The sequence below is a fragment of the Harmonia axyridis genome, chromosome 7 (genome assembly GCF_914767665.1).
Source record: "Harmonia axyridis chromosome 7, icHarAxyr1.1, whole genome shotgun sequence".
NCBI classification, from domain to species: Eukaryota; Metazoa; Arthropoda; class Insecta; order Coleoptera; family Coccinellidae; genus Harmonia; species Harmonia axyridis.
In genome coordinates, this window is record NC_059507.1 from 11,325,377 (window position 1) to 11,345,100 (window position 19,724).

The window sequence follows — 19,724 nt, forward strand, 5'->3', positions numbered from 1 at the left end:
CATCGTGGAGAGGTGACACTGTTGCGTTGCGATGACCATCTTCAAATCCGCCGGGGCCGAAGTAGTGTGGCCCGAAAATTCACAGCGCCATCTGCGTGTAGATAGAGTGACTACACTTTGAACGAAGGATCTACTAGACCTCAATGAAGAATAAGAACGGGGCTATTCATAATTGATACATATAAATAATAGTATGAAATGAATAAATTGAAATACATTTACCTATACATGAATGATTAAACAAATATGCAAGGTTTGTCATTTTTATTTCACAAACTTTGTGTTCTAATGAAATCTTACCATATATCGAGAAATGCAACTCTTAGGGGGTTCACCCTTCCGAAGTAGGGAGGTACTTTGAAAGAAGGTTTGGAGATGCGTTCTCAAGCCAATTTCGGAGGTGTGTCCTCTATCAAAGGAATGTAGCATCCCGGTATTTTCACAAGCCTTTGTTGAAGCGAATTTTTTAGCAGTAAAATTGTTCGTCATGGACAAAAGTCAGGACCGATAGTAATCACTTGGTGGTAGGTCCAGACTATAATGTGGATGCATAAAAACCTCCCAACCAAGCTCCCGGAGCTTCTGGCGATTCACTATCGATGTGGGTGACCTAGCGTTCTCCTGATGGAACACCATTTGTCTCTTACTGGCCAAAGATTGCCGCTTCTGGACATTTGCTTCCTTCAGACGGATCAATTGTTGACAAAACAGTTCCGAGTTGACTGTTGTGTCGTAGGGGGTCAGCTCATTCAGTTATTCAGCTTGGCTATCATTTCCGCCGGCTCACCGCGTTTCGACTACGACCGTTTTTGCTGGACGTTGTCGTTAGTGATCAACTTTTCACTTTGACATCGAAATTACCGGAACGGAATCGATGAAAACAAAATTGCGCGTGAATGACTGTTATAGTATTAGGAATATAAACACTATAAAATTTTTCAGCCGGCTGCCTCGATTTTTTTCCTTTGTTGAAGAAAAACTGTAAAATATAGCGTATTTTCTGACAACACCCAATATAAAAGAATTAAAAACAGAAAGCATTACTTATAACTGCTATGGCTAGTGTCCATCCTGATTTGAGTTATGTCATGATGAACAGATAAAAATTGTATTGGTAGACCTTAAACTTGAATTTTCAGGAGAAAAAGTTCTCGTGTAATTTATCCTCGATTAAAGCGTCAAAAAAAGAAATGTTGATTGATAAAATTTATTTAATTATCTCCTCTCCAAAAAATCACCCGAGGTCAGTGGTCCTCTGGAATTCTTTTCAGTCAAATAATGACGAAACTCCACATTATGTTTCCGCCCCAGAGAGCACAGAATGTAACTATTCAGAATTCCGCCTCATATTCATTTTCCGGGAATGAGTTGAGATAAATTATGAAATATGCAAAAGATACGAAAACTGGAGCGTTGTAGAAATAATAAATCTTCGTTGGAAATTCTGCAGCGTTCCTTCCATTCTTTCAAATTCACACGTCGACATATGTTCACTAGAATTTTTCCAACGACCGACGGGTTTGATTCGGAAAAATGCTTCCCACATTTAAAAAGACAGTTTGACGAATCGAGGACTCCACGGAAATTAATCGATTCCCGAGTAAACTAATCACAAAATTGTCAGAAAAGTTTTTGTAGTACGAAATCTCATCGTTCTTACGCCATCCAGTGAAACCCTGGATACATGAAAAAAAAGCCATCTATTGGGAAAATAATGGATAACTTTTTAGTGTACCTAATATAACAGCAAAAACCAAACAGCATTTCTTATAACTTTTATAGATACTGTCCATCCTGATTTGCGTTGTGTAATGTTGAACAGATAAACATTGTATTGTTAGACCTTCAATTTGACATTTTTGTAGGAAACGTTCTCGTGTATTTCATCCTCAATTCAAGCGTCAAAAAAAAAAAGGTTGATCAAAAAAATTTATTCGATCATCTCCGCTCCGAAAATTAGCCCGAGGTCAGTGGTCATCTGGAATTTTTTTCAGTCATATAAAGACGAAACTCCACATGACGTTTCCGCCTGAAAGAGCACAGAATGTAACTGTATGCCGGCTCATATTCATTTTCTGGGAATGAGTTGAGATAAATGATGAAATATACAAGACATACGAAAACTGGAGCGTTGTAGAAATAATAAATCTTCGTTGGAAATTTTGCAGCGCTCCTTCCATTCTTTCAAATTCACACGTCGACATATGTTCACTAGAATTTTTCCAACGACCGACGGGTTTGATTCGGAAAAATGCTTTCCGCATTTAAAATGACAGTTTGACGAATCGAGGACTCCATGGAAATTAATCGATTCCCGAGTAAACTAATCACAAATTGTCAGAAAAGTTTTTGTAGTACGAAATCTCATCTTTCTTACGCCATCCAGTGAAACCCGAGATACATGAAAGAAAAGCCATCTATTGGGAAAATAATGGATTACTTTTTAGTGTACCTAATATAACAGCAAAAACCAAAAAGCATTTCTTACAAGTGTTATAGATACTATCCATCCTGATTTGCGTTGTGTAATGTTGAACAGATAAACATTGTATTGGTAGACCTTCAATTTGACATTTTTGTAGGAAACGTTTTCGTGTATTTCATCCTCAATTCAAGCATAAAAAAAAGGTTGATCAATAAGATTTATTCAATTATCTACGCTCCAAAAATTAGCCTGAGGTCAGTGGTCCCCCGGAATTATATTCAGTCACATAATGACGAAACTGCACGTTATGTTTCCGCCCGGAAGAGCACAGAATGTAACTATTCAGTATTCTGCCTCATATTCATTTTCCGGGAATGAGTTGGGATAAATGATGAAATATGCAAGAGATACGAAAACTGGAGCATAGTAAAATAATAAATTTTCGTTGGAAATTTTGTAGCGTTCCTTCCATCCTTTCAAATTCACACGTCGACATATGTTCACTAGAATTTTTCCAACGTCCGACGGGTTCGATTCGAAAAAATGCTTCCCACATTTAAAAAGACAGTTTGACGAATCGAGGACTCCTTGGAAATTAATCGATTCCCGAGTAAACTAATCACAAAATTGTCGGAAAAGTTTTTGTAGTACGAAATCTCATCTTTCTTACGCCATCCAGTGAAACCCGAGATACATGAAAGAAAAGCCATTTATTGGGAAAATAATGGATTACTTTTTAGTGTACCTAATATAACAGCAAAAACCAAAAAGCATTTCTTATAACTTTTAAAGATAATGTCCATCCTGATTTGCGTTGTGTAATGTGGAACAGATAAACATCGTATTGGTAGACCTTCAATTTGACATTTTTGTAGGAAACGTTTTCGTGTATTTCATCCTCAATTCAAGCGTCAAAAAAAAAGATTGATCAATAAAATTTATTCAATTATCTACGCTCCAAAAATAAGCCCGAGGTCAGTGGTACTCTGAAATTTTTTTCAGTCAAATAAAGACGAAACTCCACATGATGTTTCCGCCTGAAAGAGCACAGAATGTAACTGTATTCCGCCTCATATTCATTTTCCGGGAATGAGTTGAGATAAATAATGAAATATGCAGGGGATACGAAAACTGGAGCGTTGTAGAAATAATAAATCTTCGTTGGAAATTTTGTAGCTTTCCTTCCATTCTTTCAAATTCACACGTCGACATATGTTCACTAGAATTTTTCCAACGTCCGACGGGTTTGATTCGGAAAAATGTTTCCCACATTTAAAAAGACAGTTTGACGAATCGAGGACTCCATGGAAATTAATCGATTCCCGAGTAAACTAATCACAAAATTGTCAGAAAAGTTTTTGTAGTACGAAATCTCATCTTTCTTACGCCATCCAGTGAAACCCGAGATACATGAAAGAAAAGCCATCTATTGGGAAAAAAATGGATTACTTTTTAGTGTACCTAATATAACAGCAAAAACCAAAAAGCATTTCTTATAACTTTTATAGATAATGTCCATCCTGATTTGCGTTGTGTAATGTTGAACAGATAAACATTGTATTGGTAGACCTTCAATTTGATATTTTTGTAGGAAACGTTTTCGTGTATTTCATCCTCAATTCAAGCGTCAAAAAAAAAGGTTGATCAAATTTTATTCAATTATCTACGCTCCAAAAATTAGCCCGAGGTCAGTGGTCCCCTGGAATTTTTTTCAGTCACATTATGACGAAACTGCACGTTATGTTTCCGCCCGGAAGAGCACAGAATGTAACTATTCAGTATTCTGCCTCATATTCATTTTCCGGGAATGAGTTGGAATAAATGATGAAATATGCAAGAGATACGAAAACTGGAGCGTTGTAGAAATAATCAATCGTCGTTGGAAATTTTGCAGCGCTACTTCCATTCTTTCAAATTCACACGTCGACATATGTTCACTAGAATTTTTCCAACGTCAAACGTAGGGTTTGATTCGGAAAAATGCTTTTCGCATTTAAAAAGACAGTTAGACGAGTCGACGACCCCATGGAAATTGATCGATTCCCGAGTCGAGTAATCACAAAATTGTCAGAAAAGTTTTTGTAGTACGAAATCTCATCTTTCTAACGCCATCCAGTGAAACCCGGGATACATATAAGAAAAGCCATCTTGATCAATAAAATTTATTGAATTATCTACGCTCCAAATATTAGCCCGAGGTCAGTGGTCCCCTGGAATTTTTTTTTTCACATAATGACGAAACTGCACGTTATGTTTCCGCCCGGAAAAGCACAGAATGTAACTATTCAGTATTCTGCCTCATATTCATTTTCCGGGAATGAGTTGAGATAAATGATGAAATATGCAAGAGATACGAAAACTGGAGCATAGTAAAATAATAAATCTTCGTTGGAAATTCTGCAGCGTTCCTTCCATTCTTTCAAATTCACACGTCGGTATATGTTCACTAGAATTTTTCCAACGTCCGACGGGTCTGATTCGGAAAAATGCTTTCCGCATTTAAAAAGACAGTTTGACGAATCGACGACTCCATGGAAATTAATCGATTCTGGCTTCCCACGCAACCAGTGGATTTATTCATGAGCGCGCTGGACTCTTACGGCAAAAAGGTGTTTATGTGACACAAACATGAACCGCGTTGAAATGTACTGGCATGTGAAATTGGAATTATAAAACTGTGGTTTTTCCGAGCGGATATTAACTCATTATATCGAATGCATTCGGAAATCGAGAATCAATAATGCGAACGGACTATGAAATGAGGGAACCACTAACCTAATCCGAAATATGTTTTGTGAAAATTATATTGTTCGCGCGATATTGTAATATCTTTGTTTGGTATGGAATTAATGCCATATCTCAGGAATTATTTCGAACTTTGTTACATCTGTCTGTCCGGTCTTGAAAATTTTCTGTTGTAACAGGCCCATTGAAAATTTCCCAGTCTACCATAGTAAAACACATTTCTTTGGCAAAATTTGAATTTATTATACAACATAGTCGCCTTCGAGGGCGATACAGCGATTATAGCGATGTTCCAACTTTTCGATACAATTTTTGTAGTACGATTTGTCTTTCGCTTCAAAATAGGCCTCAGTTTCGGCGATTACTTCTTCATCGGCGCTAAATTTCTTTCCAGCGAGCATTTTTTCGAGGTCTAAGAACAGAAAAAAGTCGCTGGGGGCCAGATCTGGCGAATACGGTGGATGCAGAAGGAATTCGAAGCACAATTCATGCAATTTTTTGATTTTTTTCATTGATTTGTGACACGGCGCCTTGTATTGAATCTTCTTCTCTTCAAATGAGGCCGTTTTTCAACGATTTCATCCTTTAAACGATCCAATAACGCTATAGAACAATCGCTGTTGCTGGTCTGGTTTATTTGGAGGTAATATTATAACTTGCGCATCCCAGAATTCTGATGCCATAACATTGCCAGCTGACTAATGTGTTTTTCCTCGCTTTTGAGTCGGTTCATCGTGTGCAGTCCACTCAACTGGCTGTCGAATAGACTCCGGAGTGCTGAGTCCATGAACTCAGGATGCTCTATACATCTATAATGAACTATGAATCGAATTAATGTATGATATCTGAATCTTCCTCTGTTGGAAGAAATTCATGATTTAACTTCTAACACTATCATTCTGTTTCAGCATATGGAAACCTTGGGAGTATATTGAGTAGCCAAGGAAGGACATATGAAGCAGAAGTAGCATTCAGAAAAGCTTTGGAATACAGGCCTAACATGGCGGATGTCCATTACAACCTGTAAGTTGTACTTCAGATATGTCTTATAATATTTTCCTTGAACAGTCTTTATGTGTATGTGTTGAATATTTATTCAAAGAATTCCTGAAAGATTGAACAAAATTACTCGTTCTATGGCATTGTGGTATTATGATCTTTATATCTATAAACTTCAGTTAAAAAATCCAGATATTAATTGATATGAGTTAATTATTCTCATGATGTTTAGTCGATTTTTTCCACAGGAATTACTAGATGCCCGCATGGTATTTATCTCATGAGTAACAAATTGTTCTGCCTACACATAGCTCCCAAAACATATTATACATTATACATAATTTTTCCTACAACTGCTATGAAAAGTAGCGTATTCTTCATAGCTTACTCAATTTCAAAACTATGTATTGCTCACACTGTGGGAAATATAATTTCTCACGGCACTTTGCCCACACCTCGCTTGGTAGACCAATGAAATTGGGCTTTTGAGTCGTTTCTATGGAAACGCAATAAATTAGCACATACTGTCCACGAAGGCCATTTTGATTTGAATCAAGTCCATAACTTGAATTATTGTAATTTGTGCAGGAAAAGCATAGTGTGTAACATGTGGAGAATAGTATATTGTGCAACAAGTGGGGAAAGTCCAACTTTTCTCGCGAGTGTGGAAGTTTGTGGCACGAGCCTGAAAGGCGAGTGCCGCAAACACACGAGCGAAAAAAGGACTTTCTCCACATGTTACACACTATACTTTTCCTACAACTGTACTAATTTCAATAATTCAAGTAATGGACTTGATTCAAATCCAAATGACCTTCGTTGACAGTATGTGCTAATTTATTGCATTTCCATAGAAACGACTCAAAAGCCCAATTTCATTGGTCCAACAAGCGAGGTGTTGGCAAAGTGCCGTGGGGAATAATATTTCCCACAGTATAAGCAATACATAGTTTTGAAATTGAGTAAGCTATGAATAATACGCTACTTTCCATAGCAGTTGTAGGAAAAGTCCTTTTCTCGCTCGTGTGTTTTTCACACTCGCGAGAAAAGTTGGACTTCCCCAACTGCTGACAGGAGCTGTCATACAGTTTTTTGGGGAGAATAATCTTTTAAAACTAGAAAACTATGCGGCAGTCAAAAGAATATAGGGTGGGTCCTGTCGATGCGATGATATTCAGTAACAAATGATACCCCTGCATAGAATGCCCCTTTCGGCCCTTCGTAATCGCAATATTATAACTGGAGCAAGAACAATACAAACCGATGCCCTAATGGGCATAATTAAAAATGTATTACTCCTGCCAGGGTTCCCTTTCTCTCAACCGTTGTTTCGTTTGGGGTTAACCGACTGTACGTGATTTTAATTTGGATGTCCCTATTGTGTCTGCTGTTGGTGCAAGCTTTCCGATTGTTCTCGATTTGAATTTCATGCTAAGTTCGGGGAAATTCGGGCATTTCATATGACCATGAATTATGGGGGTACAATTCAGGTGGAGAGTTTGCCAGATCAATTAAGAGATGAGGTCGACCCTCCCATTTTGTTGAACATGGATGTTGGAGTTTGTCCTGGAAGTTGGTAATGATGAAACTTTTCGATTTCGTATGAGGTGTGGTAGAACGTAATCTGTTATTTTAGCATGAAAAACAAGGCTTTAATCACCATAGAATGATTCGATAACTAACTGGTGTTTTTTTTTTTGAGGTATATAACTTTAAGTTGGCATTACTGTTCAAGATGGCGACCGATTTAACAGCTGTGAAGGGATTTATTCTCAGTTCGGTTTGGCAATTCATCATGAATAGATTCACGCCTGAACAGATTCGTCGAATGGGCCCAAAATGAAATTGCCGTTGTTCCCGATTTTCAAAAGCGAATTTTGTTTAGCGATGAAGCGCACTTCTGGTTAAATAGCTACGTCAATAAACAAAACTGCCGCATTTGGAGAGAAGCTAATCCTCAAGTGTATGTCGAAACACCGTTACATCCAGAAAAACTGACTGTTTGGTGCGCTTTATGGGCTGGTGGAATCATTGGTCCGTACTTCTTCAAAAACGATGATGGCCAGAACGTTACAGTCAATGGTGATCGGTATAGACTGTATAGAGCCATGATTACTAACTTTTTCATTCCTGAATTGAACAACCATGATGTCCAGGAGCTGTGGTTCCAACAAGACGGCGCAACATGTCACACAGCTCGTGCCACAATCGATTTATTGAAAGACACGTTTGGTGACCGCCTAATTTCACGTTTTGGACCTGTGAATTGGCCTCCAAGATCTTGTGATTTAACACCGCTAGACTACTTTCTGTGGGGCTATGTAAAGTCATTGGTCTATGCGGATAAGCCACAAACCCTTGACCATTTGGAAGACAACATTCGCCGTATTATTGCCGATATGCGGCCACAAATGTTGAAAAACTCATCGAAAATTGGATGTCCAGATTGGACTACATCCGAGCCAGCCGTGGCCATATGCCAGAAATCATATTCAAAATGTAATGCCACAAGATTATCTTAGGGATAAATAAAATTCATGTCAATCGAATAATGAATCGTTGTGTTATTGCAATTAAAAGTTCTATAGCTCTAAGAAAAACACCCTTTAGTTACCATTTTGAAGGTAATATCATTATACCTCTGTCCTATCAGACCTTGTTCTTATTGGCAAAAAATTGAGACAGTCAGTTGAAGCGAAGTTTCCACCAGCAAAATTGTTCGCGATGGCCAGGAACAAATGACTATCATTTGGTGCCATGTCCGGACTATAAGGTAGAAGCATAAGAATCTCCCAACCAAGCTTCCGGAGCTTCTGGCGGAGTCACAATCGATGTGTGTGGCCTGGCGTTGTCCTGATGGAACACAATTCCTTTCATATTAGCCAAAACTGGCTGCTTCTGGACTATTGCTTCCTTCAGAGGGTCCAATTGTTGACAATACAATAAACAGTTGTGCCGTAAAGAAGCAGCTGATAGCAGATAATTCTCTACCAATCTCACCAAACACACAACCAAACATTCCTGGCCGTTAATAATTACTTGGCCAGCGTTTCCACCAAGACCGTTTTCGCTTGACGTTGTCGTGATTGATCCACTTTTCCTCCTCAGTCACCAACCACCCACCAACCAACTTACTAATTTCCATTTCGGAGTAGAAAATATAATAATGGTGGCTATAAATAGTTCAAATAAATTTGAAAATAAATTACATTAAATTAAACGAGAGATTGTGTAATATGCTTCTGGCTGAAGGGTATCTTCTTTAAGATATCTATCCAGCTTCTAGAACAGGAATCGTCTTGATCATTAGGAGACATTTATTTCGGAAAATATTCTACAACTGCGATCAACTAATGGACACGTTCTGTAGTTTTTTGTTTCAACCATTCAGGCAAAAGTCCCAATATTGACAGGCTTTCTTATTTTTTTCTAAATATGCCTGATATCATTATAGTTTGAGTTTAGTTCTATTTCTCCAGATGGTTGAAACAGAAGGACTGTATAAATCATTGTCGGTCAATACATACATTTGATTCACCATTCGCCAATTTATTTATTAATCGATTTGTTTACTTCCAATGTAACTCTGCTCTGCTCGACGTTTCCTTAAGGTACACTACACAAACAATGAAATACTCAAACATAATGAAGCCATCATTGAGATGAAGACAATCCAAACTTCGACAAGTCGATACACGTTTTTTTTTCCAAGAGTACATTTCAGACAAAGCTGTATTCAATCGACAGAGTCGATTGAATACCAATCTCGTTATAAAAGGAGCAGTTTGACTAAATTCGTATGAAATGTGTTCGTAATATCTGAACTGTCGTTATAACTGAACTCGTTATATCGAACTTGGAATGACTTCGAATTCAATGGATGTCGATACCTAGAGAAATTGTTCGCTAAAATCTAGCTCTTGTTATATGTCGCTCTAGTTATAGGCGAACTCAACTCCGTAGTTGCAAGTTCTATTTCACATTTAGATCAAATGTCCGTAAGTTTCGAATTCTGAGTTGAGAGTTCTATGGAATGAGTTTGAATGATCTATTCTGTCTGTCCGGCCACCGAACTGTTTGTATCAGAATTTATACATTTACTGGATTGACTTCTTCAATAAGCTAAGACAAATGGATGGAATAGTAGGACTGGATAACTCATATCTAACTTTTAACGTTTCGTAATTGTGTCTCAATATGCCACCAGTTTTTGGATTTGCCTTAGAGCCCGTTCACATGACGAGCGGTTTACGCGCGGTTTGAAACCGCGCGTTTACAAGTACATGAATTTTCTTCGAAGCGTACACATGCCTCCGCGCGTTTTTATGGACCGCGCGTAGAGCGCGGTTCTAGAGCTTGCCCGTAGTAACCGCGCGTTGGCGCGCGGCTTGAGATCATAGGTTTCTAATGTAACCGTTCAGATGACCGCGCGGGCACGAGCTGATAGATGCCAGAGACGTATTTACGTATTTTCCTTCGATCCGTTCGGTCAGAAATATTTCAAAATGGAACCGGACGCTCCTAAATTATTCATAGATGAAATTGAGAATTTTCCTGTAATATGCGACATGACAAGTAGTGTATATTCAGATTAAAATTCAAGGAGACGGGCTTGGGAAGAACTCGTCATCATATCCTGTGAAGGAGATGCTAATGAAGAAAAAAAATTTATTATGTGACCACATAAAAATGATAATAGCTCTATATTTAGAAATTATGAGATACACGTAGAACAAATACAAATGAAGAGAAATAGTATCAAAATAACATTCACCTACCACTTAACAGCAGAAATCTAATATACTAAGTATATGGTTCTAATTATAATTATTCAACAATAAATTAAATATTATATTCTTAAATGGTTTATAATTATTTATTTCTTTGATTTCATTAGGCAGTCTATTGAAAAACTTCAAACAAGCTGCTATTTGTGTTGAATTTAATTTACTTTTTTTTTCTGTCGAGCCACGTGTCCTGCCCACTGCCACTTCAATTCTGCAACACGCGCTATAATATCTACGACTCTAGTTCTTTGTCGGATTTCTTCATTCCTTTTTCTGTCTCTGAGACTGACATTGAGCATAGTTCTTTCCATCGCTCTCTGCATCATCCTCAGCTGGTTTGCGGTCTTCTTAGTTATTGCCATAGTTTCCAGGCCATATGTCGCTACCGGTAATATGCAGGCATCGAAAACTTTCCTTTTAAGGTTTATGGGATGTCGTTATTCCTGAATATATATTTCATCTTTCCAAAAGTCAACCAAGTTAGCCTGATTCTTCTTTTTATCTCTGCTGTTTGATTTTCTTTGCCGATTCTTATTGAGTGTCTTAAATATATATATTCTTCTACATTTTCAAGTTGTGTGCCGTCAATGTTTATGTGTTCTGTGGTGTTGTTGATAAGTTTGGTCTTCGAAACATTACTTTTCAAACCGACTTTTTTCAGAGCATCAATAAGTTGTTTTAACATCTCGCTCAATTCCTGCATGTTGCTACTTATTAGGACGATGTCATCGGCAAAACGAAGATGATTTGAGTAGGATCAGTTTTAATTGATGAATAATAGAAACTATTCGATCTATAATTACCTATCAAAACTCAAAAAAGTTTAATTTTCACCTAAATCTGATACTGAATCCAGATTCAAACCAAAATGTAGAATTCAAACTGAATACGGGCCTTTACGGCAACGCGCGGTCACCGCTTGGCAACCGCGTTCCATGTGAACGGTATCCAATTATCCACCGCTCATTCAACCGCGCGTAGACCGCTTGCCATGTGAACGTGCTCTTAGTTTTTATGCAAATGAATGCGGTCGCAGAAAAACTAGAGAACACAACTCGAGTTGTAAGATAATTACGCACTTTTAGAACTATTTTCATTGTAAGAACTATATGTTTCTTACAACTCTTGTTATGTAATATACTATTATTTTTCATTCCATCAAAAACGTTATTCAAAGATCCATCTGTTGGCGTTATTTCATCCTATAATACTCCATATTCCTGACCTATCTTGTTACCTCTGTTTCTGTCATGATAAACATTTTGTTTACGATAGAATTCTATATATTCTATCACAAATGTCACAATATCTGTTGACTACATGACGAACCGAGCGAAATCTGTTCGTGAATATGAGACACTTTGATCTGCGAAATGGAACTTGTTCATCAGCGTTAGAAACTTCAGACGCTTTCTGTCAAAAGTTTCGCGACTCCGAATGAGACATGATTCTAGCCGAAATAATATATATGGATACATTTCAGGCGAAGAGAACTCAACAATAAAAAGATTTTGCATTTGTCTGATTGATGTGCCATCTCACCTTCGCCGAGTATTTTGTCGCAGATGAATTATGGTTAGGACTTTGACATACTGACATCTAAGTTGGTGTTCATAGTCAGTGTGGAAGACATGATATATTGCATGTTTTAACTAGTAATATAACCTTGATATACAATTTATTATGAAGTTTCCTCAGGAAACGTTCAATATAAAACGTTATTTCGTACATTTCTTATTATGTATAATCCAATTTTAACGATGGAAATTCGGTATGAAAAATTACAGCTTGTCACGTACAAATATGTCATTTGGGACAATGGCATTTTCGTTTTCATAAGGTAATGCGTAGGGACTTGAGGGAATATTGTAGAAGCATTAGCGACTAGATAGAAATATATATCACACAGTGAGCCACTAAAAGTTGACTAATCCACAAGATTTTCAATAATACAAAGATGTGATTGCGTCTTTGTTCTTTTAGTGAAATTTAAATGAGTCTTCTTGATGGAGGCCCCTTCAATATAAATACAAACATATGTCCGGTGATAGTTGGTTTCATGAAAAAGTCTTGTTTTCATCATGTTTTAAGATTATTATCACAGGATGAGGTAGAGAAGAGGAATATCATAATATTTGTATTCAGATATGTATCAGAGTTGTAGTCAAACTGGGTTAACTGTATTTTGATTTCCAACTGAACACAAACACTCCCGTGTTTAGATCTGTTTCCAGAATGTAATGTAATTAATTTTAAACATCCACTTGATTCGAAATTTGTTATGTTCTATGTATCTACATGTAGGTCTTGGAATGAACTGAAACAAAAAGAGTATCAATCAAATAATTATACAATTAAAATAGGTAACTGGACGAGGACTAGAAATTCAGAGCATTCAAAGAAAGTGAAATATGTTCTGCCCTTTACTTGCTTTCTGTTTATCAAACGCTTCAAATCAGATGTTCTAACGTTTCCGTTTCTTTTTTCTGATCGCAAGAGATTCAAACTGCCAAAGTCCTTCAAGTTATTTTCAGACGGTGATAATCCAAGGAGTTTGAATCCATCTGTCTGTCTGTTCTAGTGATTATCTTTGTCGAACCCTCATCAAAGTGGGACAGTGATAGGTTCTTCGGAAGGCTGAATCATGCCATATCCAGTTTGATCTTATTCCATTGTCAATTATTCAACGTTAAATCCTTTTTGTGAAGAAACGCCGAGGCAGTGTTTCTGGAAAGAGAATTGCATTCGGATATAAATTCTATCGAAGGAAGACCTGAAAAAGAAAAGCTCACTTTAAGGGGCTGTCTAAATACTTCTAATCGCTCTATCTCCATTTATACGCACGTGGAGATTGAGAGTTATATGTCATCCTGTTTGTCTCCAATTTGTCAGGTCATCTTAATTATGTTTTTTGTTTTCTTAGATTTCGGTAATGGATGAGAATATTTGAAAAATATTAGGCCAATAGAAAAGTCCCCGGTCTGATGTACAGATGGCGGTGTTGGTGTTGAATCCATATGATTTTTAGTTAGTAACAACCTTCAAACGATACGTGTCGAAATTTGACAGCAGTCCGACCATTAGTTTGTGATATATTGCCTTGTGAGTGTAGCTACTTTTGTTATTCGAAACAAGATGAAAAAAAAATAATTTCGTCTGCTGATGGAATATTGCTTTTTGAAGGTAAAAAATACAGTTGAAGCAGAATCTTGGATTGTTGAAAAGTTTCAGTGGTCTGCACCAGGAAAATGAAGCATCATTGATTGGTATGCTAAGTTTAAACGTGGTGAAATGAGCACCGAAGACGGCGAATGTAGTGGACGCCCAGAAGAGGGTGTCACCGACGAAAAAATAAAGAAGTTCTCAAATAATTTTGAATGACCGTAAAGTGAAGTTAATCGACATAGCAGACATAGTGAAGATATCATCTGAACATGTACATCATATCATTCACGAATATTGGTACATGAGAAAGCTGTGTGCAAAATGGGTGCCGCGCGAGCTCACAATCAATCAAAAGCAACAACGTGTTAATGATTCTGAGCAGTATTTGAAGCTGTTTAATTGCAATAAACCTGAATTTTTGCGTCGATATGTGACAATGGATGAAACATGGCTTCATCATTTCACTCCGGAGTACAATCGACTGCCAGCTGAGTGGATTGCACACGATGAACCGAATCCAAAGCGAGGAATAATACAAAAGTGAGCTGGCAAGGTTGTGGCATCAGTATTCTGGGATGCGCAAGGTATAATATTCATTGATTACCTCCAAAAGAACCAGACCATCAACAGCGATCGTTTAAAGGATGAAATCGTTTGAAAACGGCTCCACTTGAAGAAAAAAGGTGCTGTTTCATCAAAACAAGATGTCGTGTCACAAATCAATGAAAACAATGGCAAAATTGCATGAATTGGGTTTCGAATTGCTTCTGCATCCACCTTATTCACCAGATCTAGCACACAGCGATTTTTTCTGTTCTCAGACCTCAAAAGAATGCTCGCTGAAAAGAAATTTATCGCCAATGAAGAAGGAATCGCCGAAACTAAGGCCTTTTTTGGAGCGAAAGACAAATCGTACAACAAAAATGGTATCGTAAAGTTGGAAGATCGCTATAATCGCTGTATCGCCCTCGAAGGCAACTATGTTGAATAATTAAATAGAATTTTTCCGAAAAAATGTGTTTTATTATGGTAGATCGGGAACTTCTCATTTGGCCTGTTACATGTCGCCAACGTCGAAAAAACGTAATGTTTGTGTCAAGTCCCACCCAGTATAGACTGAATGATGGAACTCATTTATCTTCCGAAGTGCAAAGTCAATAATATCACTGGAATGGCCGCACTTACGGCTGTTTTCGAATTTTAGAATTTATGCGGCTTTTACCTCTTTTCTGTACGTTGTGAAGTGACCATTAGGGAAATCATCGATTTCATAGAGCACGGTTAATGGCCACAAAATGGCGATTCCATCACACCTCAGCATTTGTTCGGGGTCATTATTCACCATGGCTACAATAAATAGCACAATAGATCATGGCGACGCGGATTCGGCCGATAAAAACAATAAATTTGTTTCACGTATTATCCCTCTTTTCCGAATCCATTAGACATTAATGTGATTTATGTTTTGGATATATCAATTCGTTCCATGTCCAACAAACATATTGAAACTTTTATTGATTATTTTAATGAATATGGGAATATTAAACTCTGGAACTTTTGGACGCTTGTTCTAGGTCACATTCATTTGAATTTTTACGGCGATATCTGTTTCGATATACACAATGCAGTTCGGATCATAAATCTGAGTTCAAAATTTCCTGATTCTTGACATACCATGAAAACAAAATGATACTTTTAATCACAATATGATTCATAACGTTTTTAGAACGTACCTATAGAAGGAACTTAATAGGCATAGAACTTTGATTTCTCGTTTTGCAGTAGATGACTGTCGAAAAAAATAGATCATAGATGTCAAACAATAAGCTCAGGTATTTATAAACATAACGCCATTGAAATATCAGTCGGTTTCGGTCTGCATCATGAAGTTATTCTCGTTTAATTATGTCATCTCACGAGCCAAATTCTCGTCATTTGCGTGAGATTTCAATTTTCTGTGACTGAGGCTCATCGAATACTCTCAAATTCCTATGATGAGTTCGCTATCAGTTGAAGAACGTGCCGATAGTGGTTCCAACGCTTCAAGATGATTTTGACGTCGAAAACCAGCATGGCTATGGAAGAGAGAAGGTTTTCGAAGATGCAGAAATGAAGGCATTACTTGATCAAGACTCGTGTCAAACGCAACAAGAATTGGCAGGATAATTGGAAATGACGCAAGAAGTCATTTCGAAACGCCTGAAAGTCTTGGCAATGATTCAGTAACAAGGAAATTGGGTGCCTTACAAGTTGAAGCCGAGATATGTCGAACGGCGTTTGTTTGCTTTTGATTGCAATGCAGGGATGAAAGACTACTGCAATTTTAATTCTGTAACAATTGTAATGTGATTCACCTTATTCAAAACTCATTTTCACGGTGATAGAATCTATAACGATAGTACTGTCGTGATTGTGGTTATACGTGTTTATCATTCTTTCATTCAGTGCTGGTAACATGATTTTTTCATTAAACTAGCTCTAGCAGGCACGGATCCAGGCCCCACTTTTGGAGGGGGAACTTTTAGATACTCAAAATACTGAAAATGTGGACCCCAGACACTTCCGCCATTTTGGGACGTCATTTTTTTTACCGTTCATCAAAATGGGTTTTCACAAAATGTATTGAAGGTGAAATTTTTGCTTATCTTGTAATTATTTGAGCCTTAGTATGTCAAATTCTAGGAGGGCCGGCCAAATTCAAGAGGTGCCTGGACCATTTGGCGGGGGGGACGTTCCCCCAGTTCAACACCCCCCTCCCTTGATCAGCGCCTGAGCTCTAGTAACACCCGGCCATACACCACCGATGTGGAATAAAATACAACCTCAATTACACAAATTGCTTTGGATATACTGATATCAGTTTCACTATGGAAATGACCCAGAAACGAAATATATAATATCAGAACAATCAGAATAATTTTCACAGCAAGAGGTGTTGACGGTCTGGATTCAATTTCTTGTTGAACTATTGTTTCAATTAGCTTGTTACCAAATGTTTGTTGATTCACCGTGATTCTTTGAAGAAGTTATTCTATAGGTCATTTGCAACAAATTAATTCCAGTCAATTAGGGGTCAACTGTATATTATTACTTAGCTATGGCGATTTTTCAGAATATTTCAGAGTTGTTTCAGAAAAGAATTGATTGAGTAGGAACTATTATACTATGAAATTCCAACTTATGGTTTTTTTTAAAAGCTGTGAGATGAGGGTTTCCATAAGAAAGGAGAATGGTCACCAAAAACTTATACCATCTTGGAAATAATTGGTGTTAACTATTCTTTGCATTTTCTTAGAATCAATTGTGCTCTACTCGAAAAACCTTCTTGGAACTTGGCGTACAAATTACGTACATCAATTGGGAAAAATTTAAAAATCGCCATAGCTTAGTAACCATCCACTCTTAACCTCTAGTTCACTGGACTTAATTTGTGACAAATAAAATCTAGCATGACCCCTTCAAAGGATTACGTCGCATTATTACCAAACAGAGGTTTATAGGTAAGTCTTGGGGTTTGTCAATGAATTTCTTTCTCTATTCTTGTATTTTAGTATTAATTATTATAGTCGTAGATAAAGCATAGTATTTCACTTGCGGTAATGGTCATAACTGACTTGATGAATTACTCGCTTGCAGCTAGTGGTGAAAATTTCATCTGCGTGAGTTATGACCTACACTAACGCTCGTGGAATTATATACTACTATTTTAATTCGAAAATTATAGTGAATCCAAAATGAATTGTATTTGAATACTTGCAAAAAGATGTTTTACAATAATTACACTTTTATTGATCAATTTTGATTATTTCACTTGATAGACAAAAAATGATGAGATCACTGAATTGAGGACCACATTCAGATTCTGGGCAAATCCGAACAAAGAAATGAATGATTCTCCATTTCGCTCAGAAGGGAGAGTTTATTCACCATGAGCTGTGTCCTACAGAACAAAGGCAGTGTAGGGGATGTGTTCTGACTAATTTCGTCCCCGAATATTTCGCATTCTGTTCGACTGAAGGACGCAAACACGATAATCAACAATCCCATAAATTTCCGACTATATCCGTCAAACACATTCCCGCGCATATCCCGCCTAATTTCCCTCCCCCGTATTCGTTCACCCTTTTCGCGCCTCTGCCAGGTTCGCATTCTGCTATGCACGTCACTGGAGTTACGGGGTGGTGCACGAACGCGAATGCAATAATTTTCGGGATGAAAAGGGTGTTGGGAGTTGTAAAGCGACGGCGACGTAGCGAATTTTTTCGGCATTAAAATATCTGCCATTTTAAAATACTCTGGAAATTTTATACTAGGGTTTATCATTTTTATGTGTGAAAATGCCGCAAATTCTTCACCGTGTCTTCTTTCGACTAAAAACGTACAAAAAGTGTTATTACTTTTGAATTTTTTTTTTTTTTTTTTTTTTTTTATACGCATCTCTCGGGAAAAGACTGAGCTTATAACGCCCTTTCAAGCGCCCCGAGATGAATTTAGAATAAATCGGTTTGTGCGTGTCTTAAACTGCTGCAAGTTGTAACCCAGAAACAAACTTCAAGCGCGCCAAACGACGTGAAACAACCGATGACACTAGGAGAGCAAAAGTTGCCAAACCTTGGATTTCAGCAGGTAGACACAGAAAATAATAAATATTCTACTTATTATAAATTCGACATTTAGGACAAATATCGGATTTCAAATATTCAAATTTGCATATTTAATCGGAAATCACTGAAATAAATATATTTCATTCAATATAATATACATTCATAATGATATTACTATATCATTATGAAATTTTGGATTTGAAAATATATCACGATCAGGCAACGTAATCGAACCATGTTGGGGACATGTAAAAATTGCGTATACTACCTCTATCTATGCTTACTCTATGGTTTCGGCTTAATCAGTTGTTTACTGGTTCGCATGTAGACTACTTTGTTGAATTGTGTTCATTGCGATTTAAATCAATTGAAATGTTTCAAATCAATTTGTGATACACAAAAATTTTAGCGTTTGTTGCTCCCAAACAACAGTTTTGAGTTAGATCCATTGTGGGCTAGGCTAAATACAATTTAAACGGTGTTTGCTGAACAAAAAACGAAGCAATTCTTCAACTACATCATCTAGTTCGATTTTGAATACACCTTTCCAGCCATAAGTAGATACATAACATTTTCAGATGGAGTCAATCCACCGTAAAAGCCCTATGTTACATCAACACATTTGTTAGAAGGTTTCCAATAAGAGTTTTAATTTGGACATAGAAAAACAAGTATTTGAGAGAAATCAAAAGATATTGATTTCATTGTGAAGGTGAAGGTATGCCATTAAAGATGGAAAACGATAATAGCCAAATGGCCGTCAAGGCTGCGATTGCAGCGCCATACCTCTTTCAAGACCTCTTCTATGACTGATTGGCACATGTGCCAATTGTATGTTCTCTATAATTTCACGAATTTCATCTTCAAATTCTAGAATCGATTGTGAAGCATTGTCGTAGATCTTATCTTTCCCTTTTATTAAAAATTTTTCACTCGATCCAGAAGGGATAATTTCGGTAATACGCCCCTGTGCTCATTCGCTTTTGGTCTCTCTCATCC

The 19,724-nt window shown here is 37.2% G+C and overlaps 1 protein-coding gene across 1 annotated transcript in view; it reads left to right on the plus strand.

Annotated features, from left to right (window-relative positions):
* The window catches only part of LOC123684122 (protein O-mannosyl-transferase TMTC1-like), a 240,015-nt gene that overhangs the window by 63,992 nt on the left and 156,299 nt on the right, over positions 1-19,724 (plus strand). Inside the window, exon 4 of the mRNA XM_045623261.1 lies at positions 6,079-6,193. Within this exon, the coding sequence (XP_045479217.1) occupies positions 6,079-6,193 (115 nt within the window). The remainder of the gene's footprint in view (positions 1-6,078; positions 6,194-19,724) is intronic.